This window comes from Stegostoma tigrinum, chromosome 18, assembly GCF_030684315.1.
Source record: "Stegostoma tigrinum isolate sSteTig4 chromosome 18, sSteTig4.hap1, whole genome shotgun sequence".
NCBI classification, from domain to species: domain Eukaryota; kingdom Metazoa; phylum Chordata; class Chondrichthyes; order Orectolobiformes; family Stegostomatidae; genus Stegostoma; species Stegostoma tigrinum.
Window position 1 is genome coordinate 28,904,905 of NC_081371.1, and position 26,601 is coordinate 28,931,505.

Consider the following 26,601-nt stretch of genomic DNA (forward strand, 5'->3'; position numbering starts at 1 on the left):
TCTTCCTCCAAGTCATTAATAAATATTGTAAATAGCTGTGGTCACAGAACTGATCCTGTGGAAACCCACTGGTCACAGGTAACCAACCTGATATGGAAACCCTGACCCCAACCCACTGTTTCATGCTCATTAGCCAATTCTCTATGGCAATATACTACCTCACACACCATGGGCTCTCACCTTATGGCTTAAACTTTTGTGAGGAACCTTGTCAAGTGCCTTCTGGAAGTCTAAATACAACATATCTACAGTTTCCCCTGTATCCAGTCTGGTTGAGACTTCCTCGAAAAACTAAAATATTAGTCAGATGTGATTTCCCTTTCACAAAGTCATGCTGACTCTGCATGATTAGAATGTCATTTTCCAAATTTTCTGCTTCCTTAATGATTGGAAAAGTATTGGAATCAACAATAAATGTTAGGCTAATCGGTCTAAAGTTAACCACTTATTGCCTCCATCTCTTTTGGAATAGGGGTGTCACATCAACAGTTTTTCAATGCTCTGACGCTTATCCAGAACCCAATGATTTTTGGAAAATTACAACCAATACAGCCACTGTCTCTGTAGCTATCTCATTAGAGGATGCAAGCCATCATTGCCAAGGGACTTAACTGCCTTTGGCCCCATTAGTCTGTCTAATATTGCTTCTGCAGTGACGGTGATGGTACTGAATTCCTCTCCCATTTTCTTTAGCATTAATAGGGCATTTAATGTATCTTCCATAAAGACTGATGTAAAATATCTGTTTTACTCCTCTGCCATTTCTTTAATTTTCAAAACCACCTCTCCAGATACATTTTCAAACAGTCCAATGTTCACTTTGACCTCTCTCTTCCTTATATATTTAAAGGAAGATCTTATGGTCATTCTTTATTTTCCTTGCTAGTTCACCTCATAGTTTATTTTCCCTATCTTTATTATCTTTTTAGAGCTCCTTAGCTGGATTCTGAATTTACCCCAGTCTTAATGGCTGTCACTGAATTTGGTTGCCTTGTTCTTTTTCTATCAACTGAATACTCTCCTTAACTTCCTTGATTAGCCATGGTTGATTTATTCATCTCTGAATCTTTCCTCCTTACTTGGATGTATTTTTGCTGAGCATCATGAAGTACCTCCTCAAATATCTGTCACTGCTTGCTTACGGTCATTCCTGCTAAATTTATCTGCCCAGTTCACTTTAGAAAACTCTATGCTCATTTTATTGTAATTCTCTTTACTTCAGTAAAACACAGTTGTTTCTCTCCTAGTTTTCTCTTGAATTGAATATTAAATTCTAACATGTTATCACTAATTCTTGGGAGATCTTTTACTAGCAGGTCATTTATTATACCTGCCTCATCACACACTACCAGATCAAAGATAGCCTGCACCCTGGTTGGCTCAATCACATATTCCTTTGGAAACTATCCCTAAAGCACTCTATAAATTTATTGTCATAGCTACCCTTTCAAATGTGATTAAGCCAGTCACATGAGGATTGAAATCATCCATAATTATTGCTGTGTTCGGGGGTTGATACATTACTCCCACCAATGTTTCCTTTCCCTTGCTGTTTGTTACCTCTCCCCAAGTGGAGTCTACATCGCCTGAGCCTAGATCATCACTCATAACCATTCTCACTTCATCACTTGTTAATACTGCTAACCCACCACCTTTTACATCCATCCTGTCTCTCTTTATTCTGAACGTACTGTGTATTAAGATGCAAAGCTCCTAAGTTTCTTTCTCTTATCAAGTTTTCCTACATGATTATGGTTCCTTGCTAGAGTGTTTGGACACATGATACATGAGCTAGGAACCAAAGTAGAAAATCTACCTTTAACCTATTAATCAAATATTTTGTTTAGAATCTTTTTGTAGTTTTTTTAAATGTTTCAAATCCAGATCTTTAAAATAAGCTCCAATTCTGGAGTAACAGCATTTTTACAAAAGTTTACTTTAAGAAGTTAAGCCTTACTATTTTAAAATAAATGAGCCAAAACATACATACAACTGTACTTCGAAAGGGTTTTTCAATTGTAGTTGGAATAACTTGGCCCTTGCATTCCTTATTTAAAGTCAACTGAACAGAGCACTTTTGCTATTTCTAAAATAACAGCTGTGAGTAATCAACATTTTCTGAGTTCAGTTACTCCAGCTATTTTGTACCATAATCTTTTTAGGGTTAAACAAACAAAAAGCAGCAATCTTGTCAGTTTAAATGTCTTACTTAATTACATCAGACTTTTAACATATTTAACTCATCATCAAACATTAAGGCAGAAAATCATTAGTCCAGTAATGGACGTATAATGACATCTCCTTGAAATACTAGTCAAATTTCATGAAGGTAACATTATAACTGAGAATAGATGAAAAATAGATTACAAAGCAAAGTAACCTCTTTGAAATTAATCTACAATCCTTACATCAACATAATTCTTCACTGCTTCTCCCTCCATGCAATACGCAATGCTTGCCACAGAGGCTAGCAGCTTCCAAGTACAAGAGGATCCTGATTTACAAATGTCGGTACCTACAAATGCCATCCCATTCAGAGGTGTAATTTTAAAGATCCAACATACAAACTTTTCTTGTACATACAAATGGCTACTTTATATTGTACTGCATTGAGTTCCAACTTGCATAAAAATCAATTTACAAAAGGACTCTCAAGAGCATTTACAACTTTAGGATCTGTAATTGAGTGAGCACTAAGAAGTAAAGCAAAGAGGCATAAGATGCAAATTCTAAATATGCAAAAGATACGTATGTGCTCCTATGGGCAAAGCGACCTGGTAGAAGCATGCAAGTCACAAGTGTCTTGCGCTCCAAAGTGAAGTCCTGAATTTCAGAACTCGTGAGGGAATCAGTCCAAAAATAATTGTTACGTTGTGGTGAGACTGATGATTTGGTGCTAATCACACAAAAATGGATGAAGGGTGGAAAAGGATGGTTTCCATGAAGAATACAGTGAAACAGTGGTAAAGACGTTATTGTTTGAAGGTCCAGACAAGAAGCGAAGGTAAACTGCAACTGCTGCTCTGACTTTCATGTTGAGAATTGGTGCCAGTCATTTTCTCTTGGAAGCAAAACAAAATTGAGAGCTGCATAGAAATGAGGTGAGGTTAGCTAACAAGGGACTATAAATACAAGGAAATAAAGGTAATTGCTGCTCCCAGTAAGGTTCAGAATTTGCCATTTAAACTCTGAAGAAAAAATATCAGCGGTCTTTGTTGACTTTAACAGTCTGATTTTCCTATTTTGCCTTAATTTTCCTAAAGGTTTCATCAATGGGCCCCCAACATGCTACCTAAGAAATTATGAAACAATTTCAGATTAGGTACTTGATTATTTCTTCTTGCTGCTGCTGCTGTTATACATTTTGGAGCTTTCCTCTGCTTGATTAAAGTTTCAATGGTCTATTGGAAATGGTCTGCCTGGTTCTAAAGTACATCTTGTTCACTCAAAAGCTTGTGCTTTTGTATTCTGTGGACACAGCCCAGTTACCACTTACCAGGCAAGTCGAGTGAACTACTGGATAACAAATGGATAAACTGCTGTAAAGCTTCTACGGCCCCTTTGAAAATGGTAACCAAAGGAATGATAGCAGAAATCTGAGCTTCTACTATAACTGTGACATTGGCCATAATAAAGTTGCAACAGGGTAAGTTGCGCAAGTGCCACTGATAAAAGTGGTGACCTATTTAATGGTTTGAAAGGAGGGTTTCAAGGTATATGTACAAGTTACATATTTCAAGTGCTAAGTTGGTCTTAGCTCTTTGATATGCCTGGGCACTGGGCACAGACTTTCCAGTGCACCAATGCAATTGTAAAAATGCCTTTCATTTATTCAATGCAAGCAGGTTGTATTATAACACATGGAAAGAATTTTCTCACTACATAATAAACATGGACAAGTGCAAGTCAGTTGGCATGATATGGCGAGATTGTCAAAAATGAGATTCTTGAAGTGGAGAAAAAAAATTGTCTGATTCTGCAGAGATAATGGGGACTGCAGATGCTGGAGAATCCAAGATAACAAAGTGTGAAGCTGGATGAACACAGCAGGCCAAGCAGCATCTTAGGAGCACAAAAGCTGACATTTCAGGGTCTAGGCCCGAAACGTCAGCTTTTGTGCTCCTAAAATGCTGCTTGGCCTGCTGTGTTCATCCAGCTTTACACTTTGTTGTCTGATTCTGCAACTCAGTTTTGAATGGCAAGATGGGAATTTTGCTATTGAGCAATGAGAGGCCTGTTTGCATGCATCAGCGTGCCACTCATATTTAATCTCCCCTCACTGACATTCACTTTTCTATTCTCCTACATGTTGAATTGACAGCGAGAGTTCACAACATGAAAGTCAATTTGGGTACCTGGTGATTGCAGTTTGTCACATGTTCCTCCAGGCATCCTTATCGGTCAGCAGTTTTCAACACCTCAGGACATGCTCTATGGCCTAACAAAGCCCACGTTAAATGCATTCAGTGTACAACTGTGTGGATGCAAACCTGGTCACAAATAATCTTGACTGTTAGTCATTATAGATTGAACATCATCATCTCAATGAAACAGAAGTAACCTGCAGGTGATTTTTAAAAAGTGCCATCTATCAGTGCCACAATTTACAAAAACAATCCAAGATTTCTGGGGCCGCATAAGTGCACAGAACTGATTTGTTCACCTTGAATGGTCAATATTTGCCAGCATATTGTTATATGTAATGCTGCCTTTCCTGGATGTTGTGAGGGTTGAAGGAGGGGTGGGGGACAAGGTATCAATATTCATAAAGCAATTAAAATCTCTCATTGCATATAAACAACCTGGTTTGTACTGCATTGATTGAAATAAGGTCTCCGTCAAAACGACATCTAAACCCATTCCTTGGCCCTCCTTGTCAGAGTATTCCATGTCCTAGTATAACTAAACCATTTGTGAGAGATGTGAAAGCTGCTCATGTTATTGAGGACCTGGTCTGTTTCTGATGTTTTCTACGCAGATTCATTGGAAGCCTGACATTGTTATTGTCACTCTTTCTGCAGCACTAAAAAGGCACAGAGAAATTAAGGAGGAACGGATGTGCCGCCAGCCAGTAGAAGATCCCATCAGGATGCAGAGGAAGTAGAGCGGGCCCACGTGAACCATATTCAATGTCATTTCATTTGGATAAAAGTGATACAGTGTTGATGAGGACTACACAAGTCCCAGAATACCGTCACAGAACTGTTCTAACGGCTGGGGCCTGTGGTATGAGAAGGTAGAAGGCCGTCTTATCCCAACGGGCATCAAGAAGACAGCTGTGCTAAATGTTTTCCCAACTGGCTTTTCCAAGGATCTACAGGGCAGCTGTGTGGATTTCAACCTTTGATACACAAGCATATCAACACTATTTCTGATGCAATTCATGCCAGATCACCCTGCTTCATTTTCCCACAATGAAGTCAGTGCTGCAGCTCAGGCATTTGGCCTTACCAATAAATCTGGCTTCCCCATGTGCAAGGTGCTATCAACTGTACACATGCTGCATTGAGAGCACCATATCATATTGGAGGAGATTTCAACTGGAAAGGATTCCATTTCAAGTGTCAAGTTGGTTTTAGCTCTTTGATACACCTTGGCACTGAGCATAGACTTTCCAGTGCACCAATGCAATGTTAAAAATGCCTCTCGTTTATTCAAATGCAAGCAGTCTGTGTCATATCTCATAGGCAAAATTTTCTCAGTGCATGATCAACATGGGCAAGTGCAAACCAATTGGCAAGATATGGCTAGTTTGTCAGAAATGAGACTCTTGAAGTCGAGAAAAGCAGGAAAAGTGGGGATGCGGTGGACATTGAAGAGCTTGGAGATAGCAGAAGAGTCCCAAGGAGGAACATTTCAACGTATAAATTATTTGTGATCATAAGCACCAAGTCTTAGAGGCCTGAACCAGGTACCCTGGGAGCTGATGTGATGCCATTATCCTTGAGAATTCTCGTGATCCTGCTGCATTCAAGGGCTGAATGACTTGGAAGGATAGAGAGCAGGAGACAAAGGCTACCCTCTGCAATCTACCTTATGCAATCCTCTGACTGAAGGTCAAATATATATACAATGCAGCCCATAACGGAATAGAAAAAAGGCTTCCTGAAGATAGGATTCCTATGCTTGGGCTAGTCTGGGGAGCCTTAGCATACAGTCCTGATGACATATGCCGCATAGATAACGCGCTGTGAAGCTGGACGAACACAGCAGGCCAAGCAGCGTCAGAGCAGCAGGAAAGATGACATTCTGGGTCAAGACTCTTCTTCAGAAACACTTTCCTGCTCCTTTGATGCTGCTTGGTCTGCTGTGTTCATTCAGCTTCAGACTGTGTTATCTCAGATTCTCCAGCATCGGCAGTTCCTACTATCTCTGTAACCTATGCCACGTAACTGTGTACGGTTCCGGAGCAGGAAACGTGTGGATGTGGTGGACACTGAAGAGCTGGGAGAGCAGTAAAGTCTCCCAAGCAGGAATACAGGGATCGAGAACCAGATGAACATCACCTTCAGCATAACAGAGCATTGAAGTGGTTGATGCAACAAGTCAGACAGGTCAGACAGGACCTAATTGAGACACAGTTCCAATAGATGTGAACTAGATGCAAATTTGTTAAATGGTTCAAAGGCAGGTAGTCCTTGTCTGGTCCCAGAAGCAAATTCACCTTTTCATAGCTTTTTCTTCACTTTTGCAGTTGCGGAATAAACGTGAAGGCTTTCAATCACCGGAAACCCTTCCAGTATGAAACAAACAAACATTGAACAATAAGATGCTGAGCTCTGAGCAAACTGCTGCACTCCCTTAGACATGGTTTTAAGATAGCATAATACTAAGAACAGATAACTTGTGTAGCTTGATTTGTTTTACTTCAGTTACAATAATTGACAAATCAGATAGGTACTGTTAAATAGCAATACTTTTACTGAAGTGAACCTGTATTTGCAGTGAAATGTCAGCCACGCCACCTACATGCCCTCCTACCACAAGCAATGTGAAAGGCAGCTGCTGGCTGATAGCACTTGAACTAATGCACAGCTAGGCTGTTCAAATGGAACTGGCATCAGGAATTCTGGGGCACCCCAACAATGGTGAGTATTTCTTACCATTGCTGAGCAAAAGGTTGCACAAGCCAGGAGCTATAAAGGTGTTTATCATAACTAATGAGGCAAGCCATGGAGAAAAGAATGAAAAAACTCGAGAGGAACTAGTGAGAGAAACCTTCCATGAAACATGCTAAAATGAAGTAACTACAGCTGACTGAGGTAAGCTTGAAGCCAACTGGAAAGTATTGTTATCTCTCACCGGAATGGTCAGTTGAAAAATCAATACCCATGCTCTGCCCAAAATCATCCAAAAATGTAAAAAAGATTTTGTTTTGTAAATACTCAGAGTTCCTTCCTCACTTTACCAGCCTTTCAGACTCAAGTTAGTGGAAAGCACAGATCAGGTTATTGTACTTTAGAATTATTTAGAGTCATAGAGTTGCACAGCACGGAAACAGACTAGATATCCTAAATTAATAAAGTCCCATTTGCCAACATTTGGCCCACGTCCCTCTAAATCCTTCCTATTCATATTCCCAGGCAGACACAATGTTGTAATTGTACCAGCCTCCATCATTTCCTCTGGCAGCTCATTCCATACATGCACCACCCTCTGTGTGAAGAAGTTGCCCTTTAGGCCCCTTTAAATCTTCCCCTTCTTACCTTAAGCCTATGCCCTCTAGCTCTGGACTCTCCCACCCTGGAATAAGTCCTTGACTATTTACCCTATCCATTGCCTTCATGATTTTATAAACTTCTATAAAAGGTCACCCCTCAGCCTCTGACCCTCCATGGAAAACGGCCCCAGCTTATTCAGTGTCTCCTTGTAGCTGAAACCCTCTAACCCTGGCAATATCCTTGTAAATCTTTTCTGAACCCTTTCTAGTTTCACAGCATCCTTCCTATGGCAAAGAGACTAGAATTGAACTTCCAAAAGTGGCCTAACCAATGTCCTATACAGCTGCAACATGACGTCCCAACTCCTATACTCAATGCAATGATTTTTTAACAAGCAAACAGATTGAAGTTACAGGTAAACAATTATGCACCATTGGCATACATCTTGACTGATTAAAACTCCAATCCTGTTGTGATCTTCCCCTTACATACACACAAACAATATAAATATGGGTGAAGTAGTTGGAAATATCTGGGAAATTCATAACTGGGAAAGCGGTTTAGTAGTCACAGTTCACAGCATCTGCTTCTTGGTCTTCCTTCTCTGGATGACTTCACTGTTTTACATGAGGTACATGGTGACTGGCTCTCAATTACAAGAGATTTTCTGGACTGAGTACAAATGTGGGGAGGTGAGGGCCTAGTGGTACTATCACTTCACTGTTGGTCCAGAGACTAACATTGCCGGGGTGGCAATGGCCTGGGGTATTATCACTTGGCTGTTAATCCAGAGACCCAGATAATGTTCTGGGGGCCTGGGTTTGAATCCCACCATATCCTTCAGGGAAAGAAATGGCTATCCTTACCTGGTCTGGCCTACATGTGATTCTAGACCCACTGCAATGTGAGTGACTCAAATGCCCTCTGGGCAATTAGTGATGGGCAATAAATGCTGCCTTGCCAGCAACGCCCTCATCTCCTGAATGAATAAAGGAATTATAAAAGGTCTTTGAATCATTTAACTATAAATCAGAGCTTATAGCAATTGTTGAAGTAACTGATGATAACTGGTTTTCTTCAGGGTTAAAGTGGATTTTACTGCAGAGTACAGAGAGTCACTGATTTTGATAGAGACCTGATGGTTATTCCCTCTCTAGTACACAGCCTCAAGTTGTGCAGCTACTTGAGAACCAATCACAGTTATTGACAGGCAGATGGCTTTTTATCAATAGTTGGTAACTAGTTCACAGACCAATCAGCTACTTGTTGCTGATTTAACCTCTATTTTTACACGTCTTGGCTCCAGTTCACCTGCACCTCTTCCTACTACTGCTTGAACTAGCAGCTTTGTAAAAATACCAATAAATGAATGTCAGGTTACTTTCTTTCAAAAACAAGGAGTAATCCTTACTTTATAATGGTTTCATTTGCCTATTTCTGCCCACAACGAAAAATACAGAGAATTAAAAAGAGTAGTCTTTAAAGAATACAGAGGAAAATTAATAATTGGATGTTCATTCTCAGATCTCTCATCTGGTCAAACTGCCTGGCCATAACATGTTCTTGATCTACAAGTGGCTATATCCATCCTTTGGACCAAATGCGTGTTGGTGCAACACCCTGTCCTCACACACATATCTGCTGCCCAGATGGGAAGAATACGGAAGCATATGTTGAGATTAATCTTAAAAGTCAGGATCAGTCATGCGTGGGCAATAGTTTTCAAGTCACAAAGCTCAACTCTACTAAGGAGAAGAAGAGTGATTTTTTTTTCTTTATTCATTCACTGGATGAGGGTGTTGCTGGCTAGGTAGCATTTATTGCCCATCCTTAATCGCCCAGAGGGCATTCAAGAGTCAACCACATTGCTGTGGGTCTGGAGTCAATGTGGGCCAGACCAGGTAAGGATGGCAGTATCTTTCCCTAAAGGACATTAGTGAACCAGATGGGATTTTCCCACCAATTGACAATAAATTCATGTGCATCATTTTTAATTTCAGATATTTATGGAGCTCAAACTCCAGCATCTTCCATGGTGAGATTTGAGCCTGGGTCCCTTGAACATTACCTGGGTTTCTGGACAAACAACCCAGCAATAATGCCATTAGGCCATCACCTCCCCAAATTTGTACTAAGTCTAGAAAATCTCTTTTGTAAACTGCTTAATTTCAGAACTAGTTACACCAACATGCCCAAAATTCTCAACTCACCTCAGATACATATCTAAATTCAACCTAAGATGCAGAATGAAACCTTAGCAATGCAATCTTTTTTCTTACATGGTTCAGGTCCTCGTTGGAAGGAATAAAATGATGAATTTCATATATACTTCAGTTGCAGTAACATAGGAATGAAGAATAGGCTTTTAGTTTTACTATAATTTTGATTCAGCGTTACCTTCCGTTTAATATGCTAACCACAACTTCCCTGGTCCCTGCTGAATTTCTTTCTTACTACAAGAATGCTACTTTTTTCATGGCTTTAAGACTACATGCAAACTTTTCAACGCAAGCCACACTAGACCTTCAGTCTGCGAATATGTTTCCTGAGTAAAATATTCTAATCATGAAGAAGCCAATCAACACTTAGAATCATAAAACCCCCTAAAGTGTAGGAGCAGGCCATTCAGCCCATTGAGTCTATGTTGGCCATCTGAAGAGCATCCCTCCCAGACTCAACGGCCTACCTTCTCCTACCTTCCTGTATTTACCATGACTAAGCCTCCTTGCCTGCACATTCCTGTGCAATTTGGCATAGCCAAACTACCAGACCTACACATCTTTGGACAATTATGTAGATTGTAGGAGAAACATTTTGGGGTAGCCTCATAATTGGGGACAAGAACCCCAGTCTGCAGAGGTATAATTTTTTCTAATCGAATCAGGAGTCGCCATTTTCCTCCTAGCACAAGAAAAATTAATAAAATCAAAAACATCACTTAATGGCATCGCCTCCCTTGGGTCAACCTGGCAAGAAAGTCACAGCTACTTTATCTACTCAAGCTCACTGTTACAAAGGCTGTTGGGCATAATTACACCATCAAAATCTGACCTGAATGGCTAAAGATGTAGCTAACCTGACGATGAATAAAAACGACAGATCCTAAAAGTCTCCAAGTGCCACCCTGTCGATCCACATGCAGCATCCGTAAGATCTGAAGGAAACGAATACCCCTGAAAATACAGAATAGAATCAATACTACGAGAAAATTAAACATTTAAAACAGTTGTTTTCAAAACAGTGAAACTAAACTTCTAATGTTTTAAAATTATGTTCAACATATCAAAATCTATCCCAGTTTAGTTTTTGCTACAGGTGCATCAAGAAAATAGGAAGATAAATGGGATGTTGGCCTTCATTACAAGGGGCTGTGGGCACAAGAATATGGAAGCCTTGTATAGGTGTGGGTGATATCAAATGCCTCCAAATTTCAGAAATAATACATGTGCTTTGGTATTACTGCACAGGCTCCCTAGCCTAGTTTCTGGAATGAGAGGGTTCTACCGTGATAGTAGGTTGACTAAATTGGAGAATAAGTCATCATGTCATTCAAACATACAAGGTTTTGAAGGGGTTTAACACAGTAGGCTCTGGAGTTGTTTGAGGAATCAAGAAAAAAAGAGAGATGTAATCTCAGCATAAGTGACCCATCATGTGTAACAGAGATAAAATAGGAGGCATTTCTTCACCTAAAAGGTTGTGAATATTCAGAATTGTGTATCAGAGGAACGTGGATGCTCCACTACTTAGTATATTTAAAGCCGAAACAGATAGATGTTTAGTCGCTTGGGGAGTCAAGGATGTAGCAGCTGGGAGGAAAATGTATTGAAACAGATCAGCCTCAATTGTATTAAATGGTTGTGCGAGCTTGAGGAGCCCTAGGGTCTACTGCTGTTCCTATTTCTTATGTTCTTTTATTGTTACTTATTAACAATTTACCATGCCATTGATAAATCAATGTTGTACTAAATAAGTAACAGCTTCAAGTGATTTTTCTGCCTCTCAGGCTGTCAAAAAGAACACACATACAAAAAGAGCAACACAAGCCAAGCAAATGTGGTGATCACAATTATTCAAACATTAGATTGCAAACACAATATTTATCTGTAAATATTCCAAAGATTTTACAATTTGGCCCAACGTTAATATGGATCTCACTATAATTTTAGACATACTATTCCATATGTAACCGCATCTCTCAGCCAAGGAGGACTCCACTCTACTGAATCTTAAATCTAATTGGTCTAATGGACTAGAAATAAATTGTGTCTGTTGACTGTTCATTTTAAATTTATAAATCTGCAGAGAAATACCTGATGGCAGATGTGGCAAAGACCTGACCATTTGATCCGACACTGAGCACTATAATGGATGCAATCACTACAATCAGATCTGCAAGTCAAAAATCAAGCATGCTGATTAGTTTCAAATATGACATGATAAGGGATTATGTTAGTTTTTTCAGCCATGATCTTGAAAAGATTAATACATTGATGGCAAACACAAAAAAAAACACTTGGATCAATCTTCAAAATGCAATTCCAAACCACTGTTGGGTTGTAGTTTCTCATTTATTTCAAACTCAATGAAAATTCTAAGTTGTAAAAAATATCTACAGAGCTTCATGTTATATAAATTTCCCACTGCAGTTCAAAGAGCAGTTAAGAAATCTGCCTCTGTATTCTTCTGTGACTCAGGAATGGCCTGTTTTCATGCTTCTTGTAGATTTATTATCTTTATCAGGATATCATTACTGTGAAAGCATTTACTGTATTCAAAACTTTATTCTACATTATTCAACTATTCCAGATGCATCACTAAGCTATTCCCATAACGTAATAATAAAGCTATACTGATTTGCAATTTTAATAAAGATATTTTCCCATTGTTGCAAAGTCAGATACTTGCACAGAACCTCAAAGTTCTACCTGACAATTATTTCAATGAAGTATAATTGATTTTAACCTACGCAGACTGTTAAAGTTAAGGTGGTTGAAAGAAAACAATGAAATCCTCACCTATAATGGAAATAGGTTTTCTGGCAAACCGAATCCTTCCTTTAACACCAACATATTTACTTCTGCAGCCTGCAGACCACAATCGTACCATATATTCAGCACCAAAGAAAACTACTAACACAATTTCCTAAGTGGAAAACAGAAGAATTGTTGAGAGTAGATTAAACTGTTTAAGCTGAAACAGAGAAATCATTGCTTCCGTATAATAGACTAAGGCTCAATACATTGTTAGAGTATTTTAACAGTACTTAACCATTTACAAGCCCAAATTGCTGTCAGAGTGTTTCACGAGAATAAATTGCTTTGCTAATATTGCCAAGAACTATTTCCAGGTTTAATTCTAGGCAGTAGCCTTTATATATTTCCACATGCCAATACTTACAACAGTGGACAGATTGGGATGATTAATTTTATTTTAAAACCAAGCCATTGTTTTTAGATTACCTTAAAAAATTGTTAAAAAATGATCTGGGCCAGATACATTGGCATCAAAAGTTGGCAGGCAGAACAGTGCAATGATACAATGGCTTTAAGAGATGTATTTTGATGCGTTTTGTTTTAAAATGAAGAAAGATTGAGAATAGGTGGTTTCTCACTCTCCATTAGTCTTTACTTTGCTCATTATGTTTTCTGCAAAACACATTTCTCAAACTTTACATTTCTTTCAATTCCACTTATATTTTACATGTGTGTTAATTAGCATTTTACAATTTTTAAAATCTTTTTTGGTCCAATCAAGCTTTCAATTTGTGTATTGCTTAAATTTTTTTGTAATAATCTTGCAGGGTGAAATCTTCCTTTTGGAAGTTTAAGCATGATGGTGAGAATGTTGGATGACATCATTTCTCAGCTCATTGTGCAAATAAGATATTGTATGCGTCCTCAGCAAATCACAAGGCAAGCAAGCTAGAAGCATTTGCCATTAGCAAGATATTTTCGCTTCAAAAGGTCTAGTGCCATATTTAAAGACCAGCTGAATAGCACTTCAACTGCTACAAGCTAAGAGCATCTCTTTATCCTGTGCTGGTCATTCCTATAGCATAAGCAATACCAGCAAAAATGCATGTTGGCTCTTTATTGTTTAATGGACTCACAGAAAGACCACACAGGCACTTCCCAGTTAAGAGAATCAAAAGGCCATTACATTGCACCTGTCCAGCCCGCACACAGATAACAGCAGAAGTCAGCAGAGTCAGACTCCATAAAAGGGATGTCAAACTGGTATGAGAATAGTTCAACAATCTCCTGTGCTCCATAAGGCTAAGAGGTAAGGGGAAATCTGCTAATTTACAGGGCAAATCACTAATTTAAAAGTTGCCACTGCAAATTAATCTCACAAATGGTCTATGGCTACATTTCTCAGCATCACATGTCTATTCAAGGGCTCACATGCAACTCATATTCTCAAACTACGAACCCTCCTCGGTGCTTCCTACTCACTTGCTAAGGAAACCACAGACCCCGCAAATTCATACCTGCTCGTACAATGCTTCTGCACCATTCCCATCACACACAATCCTTGCCTTTGTCTCATCATTATAAAATTGGCAAGGTGGGTCCAGATGGCCAAGACTGGTGTGGAATGAGGATGATGCAAATGAAGACACTCATCCCCTGTGAGAAAAGGATCACTGAGCTGGCTAGAGAAAACTAGGTCCATTACTGTAGTGATGCAGAGATACCAACAGGCCAAACAGCCATTGTGATCTGTTCTTCTTGGTTAAGCTCCACGCTAACATATTGCTGTATCTAATTTCCATTTATCTTTGCCAACTGATTCTTTCTCATCTCTTCCAAAAGTACCCTGGAATTTTCAACTAGGAAGAGCCCACAGTCCGAGCCCCTCTGTGCATGTTACTTCTGAGGAAGAAATCTATGAAATCTTAGAAAATGCACCTGCTGCTTCTCCGGCAATGTAGGGATTGTCATCTGAATAGATATTCTAGCTAGGTTAGATTTGATGTTACAATCTGGTAAGCACATCATTGACACAGGTCCCTAGCTAGTGGAGTAACACCCCAGGAGTTCTGATACACAAGGCTGCAGAATTCCAGTCAGCTGCTTAGTCCCAGGTAGATAACGAGTCTCTGAAATCTGCCAGAAGTGGCACGGTAAACCTGAAGAGATGGGCAAAGTACTATCAGACAGGTGAGCTATAGATGGTAAGCTGGAACAAAAGGTGGTGGAATCTCTCCACATTCTGATACTAGGGTGGCTCTACCATGTGAGCACTTGGCTGCCTTCCTGTACAGGGTTGTGGTAACATTGTCAACCCAGCTCCAGCAAAATACACAATGGCTGCTGAATTTGTGCTCAAACATACCTTCCATCACTTTACTCTTGGTGACTCAGCATTCACTGATTTCATGAACTACAACAGAAGCTGCTGGAAAAGCTCAGCAGGTCTGGCAGCTCCTATGAAGAAAAAAAATCAGTGTTAAACGTTTCAGGTCCAGTGACCCTTGCTCAGAACTTGACTGACTTCAACCTCACTTTTCTCAAGAAGGGTGGTGCCAGCAGGCACCCACTGGGAAAAGAAATGACAGTCTGGCAGCCCTACAGCTGCTTCTCAGGACACTACAGAAGGTGTACCGTGGCTCTTCTTCCTTCTATCTGTGACCCTAAGGCCTCCAATGGTCAAGCCAAAGATGTTGAGAGTGGATGTTGGCAGGATACTCTTAGCAGGGTGGGATATTTCAGCTAAACATGCCACGGGATAATTGCCTGAGTTTTCAACATCAACAGGGCATATCACATAGCAGGATCCCTTCACCTCAGCTGTGAATGTCAGTCCTGCACTAGCTGTAATGGGAGGGAGAGGAAGTATAAAGGCTCTAATGGCACATAAATGGCACTGGGTCTGCACTTTGGTAAATATATGTTCACTTCCAATGTTATAAAATCTTCTGTTCATTTACTATCCTAATAGCAATGAATGAAGTGGAAAAATTTAAAAAGGTGTAGAGTATTTTTAACCAGCAAAAGGATGTGCTGTGTTTCAATTATAAACATTTGCTCATCTCTTATAATCACCCATGTGGGAGACTGATGCCAGCCTCATCATCAGTGAACCCCACAACTATAAGTAGGGGATTGCAGCCAAGGCTCTACAGATGAATGCTGTGAGACAGAGGCTAAAATAAAAATGGTAGAATGTGTGGTGCTTCTGGCATTCAGAAACGCAAAGTTTATCCTAAGCCTCAAACAAATCTAATTGGTAAGTCACATGATCAGATTTCTTCTTTGAACACTGCTGCGGAGTAAACAAATGCAGCACACTGCCCTTAAAGTGGTGTCAAACATGATGCCCAGGCATAGCAAGGGTAGACTGAAGACTCATAGCACCCTAAAGCACCTGTGCATTGAAGGGAAAGTAGTGAAATGCTTAGGAGTAAAATTCTCAGGATGACTGGCAAATTGGTAATCTTCACGAGAGTACATTCCCTCTTTTGGCTGAAGAAGGGTCCAGACCCAAAATGTCAGCTTTCCTGCTCCTCTGTTGCTGCCTGGCCTGCTGTGTTCTACACCTTGCTATCCTTCTTTTGTCTCATGCATACCATTTTAGTGCAGACATGAAAGAGTGCAATGCTGAAAACATGATCTCTGCGTCAGGGATTCATTACAAGCACTGGTCAAGAACAAAGTTTGGAGGTCAGTCATCTCAGCTCCAGGACATCTGTGCAGACATTCCTCAGGGTCGCAGCCTCGGCCCAATCATCTTCAGTTGCTTCATCAATGACCTTGCCTCCACCTAAAATCAGAAGTGGGGATGTTTGCCAATGATTCCTTAGAAACTGACGTAGTCCATGTTTAAACGCAACTAGGTCTGGGCAATATCCAGGTTTGAGCTGACAAGTGGCAAATAACATTCATGCCACACAAATGCCAGGGAATGACCGCCTCCAATTAGAGATAACCTAACAATCATCACCCCTTGACAGTCAGTGGTGTTACCATCACTGAATCCCACTATCAATATCCTTGGGGTCATCATTGATTGGAACCTCAACTGGATTTGCCACATAAACAAACACAGTGGCTACAACAGCAGGTCACAGGCTCAGAATCATACACTAACTAATTCACCTCCTAATTCTCCAAAACCTGTTCATCACTTACAAAGCACAAACAGCAGTGTGAGGGAATATTCCCCACTTGCCTGGATGGTTGCGGCTCCAACAAAGGTCAAGAAGCTTAACACTATCCAGGACAAAGTAGCGCACCTGCAACACCACATCCACAAGCATCCACCCCCTCCAGCATGGGCACTCAGCAGTGTACTATTTACAAGGTGCACTGCAGAAATTCATTAATGATCCTTAGACAGCACCTTCCAAACCCATTACTAATTTCATCTAGAAGGACAAGAGCAGCAGATACATGAGCTCGTCTCCAAGCCATTTACTGCCCCAACTTGGAAATACATCGCCATTCCTTCAGTGCCTCTCGGCCAAACTCCTGGAATTCCATCCCTCAGGGCATTCTGGGCCTAGCTACAGCAGATGGACTGTAGCAGTTCAAGAACACAGCTCACCATCACTTTCTCAAGGGCAACTAGGGATTGGCAATGAATGCTGGCCAGCCAGCGATGCCCACTTCCCACGAATGAGTAAAAAAAAATTACAGATTTCAAAGAATTTTTTAGAGCAGTATTCGGCCAATGCATCAAAGTTTTCCTACCAATTTAGAGAAACATTTGTTTTATTTCAGAATTCCAGCATCTACAAAATGTTTCTTTACTGTTTCCTAGCAATCGAGTGCCTGTATTTGTCAACAGTATTGAATTTCTTCATTGTTTGAAAGGAGCAATCTATTAATATATATCATCTGAATTACCAACCAGAGCAAAGATGCAATAAGTCTTCAACCCACACTACAAATTCTTATTGTAACAGACTCTAAATTCTGTTTATTAAAATCTGTTTTAGAATACTTGACAGTAACTTACAAGTCTGCATGTATCAAATTGCATTCAATTATAGTATCAAATTGTTTCCAGTGACAGCAAGTTCATAATACAAGGACAAAATAAATTCAATTTCAGAATTTCATGACAAAATTCAGCTTTGTCTGCAATGCATATATCCAACAACAGCAAAGAAACTAACTCTCAATACAGGCATAAATCAATCCTTTCATTGTATTATTTCATCAAAATTTAAAAGTATTTTCAATCACTAAAAATATCGTGTTGAACTATAACTACACAATTTGACATAATCACACAACTGAAAAGTAATTGAATGGAATATTCCCAACCCTTAAACAACATGGACAGTCGTGAATCGGTAGGTAAAATAAGCAAGAATGGAAAATGAGACACTGAACATTGTGAAAAAAAAATCTGACTGTCCACCAATAACTATTGCATTAACCTCATTATTAATCAAGCTTTCCTCATTCCAATACATTTTCCTATTTTCCCAGGTAGTGGAGAAAAACTGGATGGCAAAAATTCCTGATGTGTGGGTACTTGTCAGCTGTAACTTTCTAGTGGTTTTTTCCAAAAATCCATCTTAGCCAGCATTCCCCAACAGCTCAGGACAAGGTCCATGGGCAGTAACTGCTGATACCAATCCATGTGGACAGAAGGTATCAGCAAAGCACAAGCCTCACTACATCCTGGCACATCTCACATTCATTTAAAATACAATTCATCACTTCAGTACTGCAGTGAGACTGGAAGCAGCTATTTGCAGCTAAGTCTATATTTGGAATGTAGAATTCCTTTAAAAGTCGTTTAGTGAGAATTCAGGGCCAGTGTGTTCCTCTAAGAATGAGGGGCAAGGGATATTAAGTGATGCAGAGAGCTTAGTAAAGGAAAAAAAAGGAAGCATATGTCAGGTACAATGCATTAAAAACAAAGGAGGCCCTCTCAAAGCTAAGAGGGTTTAGAAGCTTGCTTTAAAAGGAAATTAGGATGGCAAAAAGGGCCACAAAATACCTTTGACAGATGGGATCAAAAAAAATTCCAAGGCTTCTTATAAGTATATTAAAAATAGGAGTATTCGCTGGAGAAGGATGGGACCCATTAGAAACTACAAGGGCAACTATGCATGGAACCAGTGGATGTGGCTGAGATCTTAAATAATTACTTCTCATTTGTATTCACTGAGGAGCACAACATCATAGATAGGAATTTTGGTTAGGACAGTGAGGTTTTAGAACACAATAAGATTAATAAGGAGAAAGTATTAGATATTTCAATGGGCATACAGGTGCACAAATCCCCAGGGCCCAATGAAATGTATCCCAGGCCACTATGCGAGACAAGGAACGAGATTGCTGGGACTCTGGCGAAGATATTTAATACTTTGCTGGCCTCAGGTGAAGTGTCAGGTGACTGGTAGATATCTAATGTGGTTCCTTTATTCAAGATGGACAGCAGGGATAGGCCGGTTAATTATTGATCAGTTACTTTGATGTCAATGTTGGGGAAATTATTGTAAAAACTAATGAAGGACAGGATGAATCAACACTTGGAAAGGCATGGATTGCTTAGTGTTGGTCAGTATGGATTTGTTAGATGGAGATCCTAGCTGACTAATTTAATTGAGTTTTTGAAAAAGTGATTAAAAATATTGATGAGTGTAGTGCAGTTGTTGTGACTTATATGAATTTCATTAAGGCCTTAGACAAGGTCCCACATGGAAGGCTGGCCCAAAAGGTAACAGCCCATGGGATCCAGGCAAATTTGGCAAATTGGATCCAAAATTAGCTTGCAAATATGAGGCAAAAGGTGACAGTGGAGGGTTATTTTTGTGAATGGACGCTTGTAACTACCAGTGCACCACAAGGCTCAGTGCTGGGACACTTGTAGCTTCTCATTTTCTTCAAGACTTGGATGTGAATGTAGAAGGTATAATCAGTTAAGTTTGCAGCTGACACAAAAATTGGTGATGCTGTTGATAGTGAGGAGGATGGTCTCAGGCTAAAGTCTGATATTGATCAGCTCGTAAATTGACCAGAGCATTGGAAAGTGGAATTTACCTTGATAAGTGTGAGGTGATGAATTTTAGGAAGTTCTAATAAGGGAAGAGAATACAAATTAATGGGAGCTACTGATGCTCAAAGGGACTTTGGTGTACAAATCCCTGAAGGTGTCACCACAGGCAGACAGGGCGATGAAGAAGGCATATGGCATGCTGGCTTTAATTAGGTGCAGGCGTAGAATACAGGAGCTTGAAAATCTTGTTACAAATTTATATCACATTGGTTAAGCCATAGATGGAATATTGTGGGCTGTTCTGGTTGCCACACTATCAAAAGGATGCGATGAAATGGAGAGGAGATTCACCAAGATGTTGCCTGCAATGAAAAATATCAGTTATGAAGAGAGACTGGATAGGCTGAGCTTGTTTTCCTTGAAGCAGAAATGGCTGAGGGGGAATCTGGTTGAGGTATACAAAATTATGAGAAACACAGACAAAATAGATTGTGAGAATCTCTTTCCCATGGCAGATGTCTCTAAGTCCAGATGGCATAAGTTTAGGCAAGGAACTAGAGGAGATGTCAGAATGAATATTTTTAACCCAGAGGTTGGTAAAATTATAGAACATGCTGTCTGAGAGGGTGATAGAGCCACTAACTGTTGCAAAATTTAAGAAACATCTGGATGAGTACTTAACATGCTGGGGCTTAGTAGGTTATGAACCAAACGCAATGGGATTAGTGCAGTTTGGTGCCTGTTAGTCGGCATGGATATTGTAGAGCCAAAAAGCTGTCTCACTGTAACACCACAAATTGTAATGTTGCTGCTTTATGTGCAATGGCAGGCACCCATCCCATGCATCATAATACAGTATCACAGTATTGCATTTGGATATGGACTGCTTCAGCATCTGAGGAATCACAAATGGCACTGATCATTGAGCAACCATCAGCGAACTCCACTTCTGACCTAATAACAGGTGGAAAGTTTTGTGAAGCAGCTGAACATCACCCCTCAGCGTCCAACACACAAGGAAAATAGCCCCAGCCTATTCAGCTCAAATCCTCCTACCCTGGCACCATCCTTGTAAATCTTTTCTGAACCCTCTCAACTTTCACAGCAAATTCCTACAGCAGGGAGAGTAGAATTGCAATTGGGTAGCCACTTTTGGAATACAGCCGCAACTTGATTGACCAACTCCTATATTCAATGCACTGATCAATAAAGGCAAGCATACAAAATGCCTTCTTCACTAGCCTGTCTACCTTTGACTTCACTTTCAAAGAACAATGAGCCTACATTCCAAGGTCTCTTTGTTCAGCAACACTCCCTAGGACTTTACCATTAAGTGTATAAGTCCTGCCCTGATTTGCCTTTCCTAAATGCAGCACCTCACACTTATCTAAATTAAACTCTTTCTGCCACTCCTTGGCCCATGTGATCAAGATCCCATTGTACTCTGATGTAACTTTCTTCACTGACCACTACATCTCCCATTTTGGTGTCATTTGCAAACTTACTAACTAGCACAGATGTGGCCTCAGGGTAAAGATTGCGTGACTGCAAAGATTTTCTGGATCCCATTATCTCTGGGACGAGCTAGAATTATCAAAGTAAGGGTAGTGGGAGGGAATTGGAGACCTTCTTAACTCCAATTACTGTTCCTTTAATTACAGTGAGAGGCTGGTTAACAGGCCAGAGAACAAGGAAGAATTTCCAAAGTGAATGCTAGGAAGATAATTTAAGTGATTAGCTGTTGGGAGCAATGTGGTTGGACATTTTGGAAGTAAGACGAGGTCATAGTGGTAAATCACTGGATTACTAATCCAGAAACCCCACGCTAATTCTTTAAAGACATGGGTCAAATCCCACCAGGGCTGCTGATGTAATTTAAATAAATAAATCTATAATCAGGCTAGAATTAGAATGGTGACCACAACAATATCATCAACATCTTCTGATGTCTGCACTGTTCCACAAGGCAATAGCAAACCCTGCAAGATTTGTCATCTGCCTACAAAGGTGCTTTCTGTCTTATACTTCCCTTAGCATTACTGATCAGCAGCACTTCACCCATGATCAATTTACATGATGATAAAATGTGAGGCTGGATGAACACAGCAGGCCAAGCAGCATCTCAGGAGCACAAAAGCTGACGTTTCGGGCCTAGACCCTTCATCAGAGAGGGGGATGGGGGGAGGGAACTGGAATAAATAGGGAGAGAGGGGGAGGCGGACCGAAGATGGAGAGCAAAGAAGATAGGTGGAGAGGGTGTAGGTGGGGAGGTAGGGAGGGGATAGGTCAGTCCAGGGAAGACGGACAGGTCAAGGAGGTGGGATGAGGTTAGTAGGTAGCTGGGGGTGCGGCTGGGGGTGGGAGGAAGGGATGGGTGAGAGGAAGAACCGGTTAGGGAGGCAGAGACAGGTTGGACTGGTTTTGGGATGCAGTGGGTGGGGGGGAAGAGCTGGGCTGGTTGTGTGGTGCAGTGGGGGGAGGGGATGAACTGGGCTGGTTTAGGGATGCAGTGGGGGAAGGGGAGATTTTGAAACTGGTGAAGTCCACATTGATACCATATGGCTGCAGGGTTCCCAGGCGGAATATGAGTTGCTGTTCCTGCAACCTTCGGGTGGCATCATTGTGGCAGTGCAGGAGGCCCATGATGGACATGTCATCAAGAGAATGGGAGGGGGAGTGGAAATGGTTTGCGACTGGGAGGTGCAGTTGTTTGTTGCGAACTGAGCGGAGGTGTTCTGCAAAGCGGTCCCCAAGCCTCCGCTTGGTTTCCCCAATGTAGAGAAAGCCGCACCGGGTACAAACAACTGCACCTCCCAGTCGCAAACCATTTCCACTCCCCCTCCCATTCTCTTGATGACATGTCCATCATGGGCCTCCTGCACTGCCACAATGATGCCACCCGAAGGTTGCAGGAACAGCAACTCATATTCCGCCTGGGAACCCTGCAGCCATATGGTATCAATGTGGACTTCACCAGTTTCAAAATCTCCCCTTCCCCCACTGCATCCCTAAACCAGCCCAGTTCATCCCCTCCCCCCACTGCACCACACAACCAGCCCAGCTCTTCCCCCCCACCCACTGCATCCCAAAACCAGTCCAACCTGTCTCTGCCTCCCTAACCGGTTCTTCCTCTCACCCATCCCTTCCTCCCACCCCCAGCCGCACCCCCAGCTACCTACTAACCTCATCCCACCTCCTTGACCTGTCCGTCTTCCCTGGACTGACCTATCCCCTCCCTACCTCCCCACCTACACCCTCTCCACCTATCTTCTTTGCTCTCCATCTTCGGTCCGCCTCCCCCTCTCTCCCTATTTATTCCAGTTCCCTCCCCCCATCCCCCTCTCTGATGAAGGGTCTAGGCCCGAAACGTCAGCTTTTGTGCTCCTGAGATGCTGCTTGGCCTGCTGTGTTCATCCAGCCTCACATTTTATCATCTTGGAATCTCCAGCATCTGCAGTTCCCATTATCTCTGATCAATTTACATGATTTGCTTTTGAAAATCAGGTCAGTGAGAGAGTCACATCCTAGCTTCAGGCACCAGGTTCCTGATTACATGGTAAAAATCCAACCCATATTTTGTTTTTAAACAACCTTATTAATCTGCTCTGACACACTCATAAGATCATAACAATATAAGAACCAGAAGGAGAAGTAGATAATTCTGCCCCTCGAGCCTATACCACTGTTCAATACAATTATGGGTGATCTCGTCTCGATGTCAACTCTACTTTCCTGCCTGCTCTCCATAACCCTTCAATCTCTCTATCTCCTCAGTGTCTCAGCATCCACCACACAATGGGATAGCAAATTCCACAACTTCATGACCCTTAGAGAAATAATTTCTCAGTTTTAAATCAAGTACTTCTTACACTAAAACAATGACCTCTTGTTCCAGATTGCCCACATGAACAAATATCCTTTCTACATCTACTTTGTCAATCTTCTTCAGCATTGTATATGCCTCTGTTAGATCTTCCCTTAGTCTAAAATCCAAAGAGTATAGGCCCAAACTGCTCAATCTCACTTTATAAGACAAATGCCTCTTTTTTTTCCCCACTGGCTAGTCATATGGCAGCTTAAGTAAGAGTTACATATGGGAACCCTGTGGAATCCCCATTATAGCACACTCCAAAAGGAACTGCCTGAGAAATTAGAGATTTTTTCCAAGCAATTTTTTTCTATGCCTGGAACACACCAAAACTCTCCATCTCAATTAGAGACTTTGAAGGGTTGTGCTAAAATTATGGAAATATTGATTCAGGGAAAGAAAGACCATCAAATACACAGTCTAACTTCCAAGTATCTATTAAACTGACCCTATACTAAGCTCTCATACCCCCAACTATATCACACCACACCCCCCTGAATCTGGCCAGGCAATTCTACACCCAACAGCTCTCAAACCCCCACCCTGCCCTGACTCAGCCCAATCCAACCTCCATCAACCCAGCTGGACCCATCCTCCCATTGCCACTGGATCCACACCCTACAAACCTAACATCCTGCATCCCTGCCAGATCCAAATTCTTCCCACTCACCCAATCCCTAGGAAATATCACTTATCTTGCCACGTTACCACCTTCCTACTTACTTGGTACCCTATTAGCTAACAGCCCACCTTCTATTTTTCTGGCATCTTTGCAGTCTATTCCTTTCCCACCTGGAACCTTATTAACCTGGCACCCCACCCATCTGGCATTCTACCCCATCCTGAGATGGCACTCTACCCTGGTCTCCCAGCACTCATATCTTGTGTACTTGACATTTGACAGCAACTGTCAAAGCGGCTGTCAGAGCCTTTAAATTTCAGAATACAGCAGCTGACTGCCATGAAAACACAATTTGAGTTGCCTTCCTCTGACAGTTCTGCACTACCAGAGAAAGTAAGGCTCTGGATTTTTGAGGGGGCCTTAACGAGAATTTCCACTCAAATGTAGAGATCCTTGGTTTGAAGGAGCTTGCCCTTCCACAGAAAGTCTGGCCAATGATTTCCATTTACCCTCCCTTGAGGTTTCTTCCATAACCCTACTGCAGTCTCCACATCTCCCAGTGACACTGCCAAGGCTTCAGAATTGTCAGCTTCTGATTAGGCCCTTAATTGAACAATAATCCTCAATTAGGCCAATTAGAAGGTAAAAATGTTCTCAATCCTTCTGCCAAAAACTACAGTCGTGGGCCTTGTATTTAGATGTGAAGTCATGGTCTAAAAGCTAGCAGTAAAATACAGATCTTGGGTTTCACTATTTGTGTCGATCCACTTTAAAAGAGTTATGCTGAGGACTAACATTTTTCTTTAATCTAATTGGCCTACTTCTATTGATTTTTCGAATAAACTAAAGAAAACAGCAAGAGTCAAAGTCATAGTTGAAGGCACAATTGTTAATCCCAACAGTGCAAACAAACAGTATTAACTTTTGTTAAATCATGCATGAGTTCTCTCTGTTGAACATGACTGCACCATCAGTATCAGATCAAAGGCAGATCACACCACATTGCCTGTTTTCTGCTTAACCGTTTAAAATATGTCAAACATTAACCTAGGTTTCCACTTGTCTGGTTTGCCTCACAAATTTCCAAAATATAAATGCTTCGCTAAAAATCGACTTTCTTAAATTCATCAACTTTTCCATTTAAATTCATCTTTTAAAATGAGGTGTCCTTAATTTTTACAGTTATTAACATTTTCAATGCAAGGTAGGGATCAAAATTCAAATTCTGGCCTTAGCCACTACACCACACACGTCCGAATCTTTGTAGGTAGTCCATTGATCAAAAATACAATTACTTTTGCGTCTGGTTTTCAGCCGGGGGCACTTTTCTCCCCAATGTTACTTTCACCATTAAAACTAGAAGAATGGGGGGGGGGGGGGGGGGGAGTGGGAATTTAATTAGGCAGGAAGGAAAAACTGCATTTTTCCAACAGCAGGTTAATGTTTTTCTATTAAGTTTTCAGAATCTATCAGACAGGTTGCATTTCCCAACCTTTATGGTAAGGAGAGCGTTTTGCTTTCATTAGCATGTCATGAGTATTCAATAGCACCCCAGCCCACTGGAAATACATTTACAAGTACAATCCTGTTACCAGAAATGGAAAACTCAATCAAAATGTGGCCATATATAGCAAAAATGTATTTGGCAGGGTAAACATCCTCCTCCAAAGTTCTGGTGAGTACACACATATTCACAAATTAGGTTCCTCCATAATCAAGGTGTTTCTTTGTGCAAATACAATGTTGAGGTCAAGTACATCGGCTTACGAGAAGCCTTAGTCATATGTTGGCTCATTTGTCGTTACCAAAAGTTTCCAGTGTTAGAGGTGCAGACTGAGTCAACAAGACAGTCCAAGCAAGGAAGCCACACACTGTCTGAAACTAGCAAACTTGACCAGGACAAGCAAGCAGTGATGAACTTTAAAAGGGGTATCAACTCAAAAGGCCATTCTTTGAGCTTGTGCCCTTGTCCCTTGCAAACCTTTGGTGAAGAGATGTCAGATGTGTACATTCTCCTAGCTATGATAAAAGATCGGTATCTGAGAAATTGAGTATTACAGCTGCTTCGACGTGTTTATGCAAACCATGGTACACATACAGGCTCAGGACAACATTCTGATGATCAGACTGAAGACTCGTGCTTCAGAACTTACTGGACCATGAGCCAAGCTGTTCCAATACAGGAACCATATTGGCATCAACCAAGAATGGGAACAATTATCTATTTATGTTCTGTTCAGAAAAAGCAGGACAAATTCAACCCAATCAACTATGAGTCCATCAGTCTACTTCCAATCATTAGTAAAATGATGAAAGAATCATCAACAGTGCGATCAAATTTGATCACTGATGTTCAGTTTGGCTCCTGATTAAATCATTTAGCTCTTGACCTCTTTGTCCTTCTTTGAATCAAAGAACTGAATTCCAGAGCTGAGGTGAGAATGGTATCAAGGCCACATTTGATCAAGAAGCCCCAGCAAAACCCA

At 41.0% G+C, this 26,601-nt stretch overlaps 1 protein-coding gene across 1 annotated transcript in view; it reads right to left on the reverse strand.

Annotated features, from left to right (window-relative positions):
- Positions 1-26,601, reverse strand: part of kcnq1.2 (potassium voltage-gated channel, KQT-like subfamily, member 1.2) — a 480,582-nt gene that overhangs the window by 403,496 nt on the left and 50,485 nt on the right. The window contains exons 4-6 of the mRNA XM_059652242.1: positions 12,680-12,806; positions 11,975-12,053; positions 10,738-10,834 (exon numbers count right to left, since the gene is read on the reverse strand). Coding sequence (XP_059508225.1) covers positions 10,738-10,834; positions 11,975-12,053; positions 12,680-12,806 — 303 coding nt within the window. The remainder of the gene's footprint in view (positions 1-10,737; positions 10,835-11,974; positions 12,054-12,679; positions 12,807-26,601) is intronic.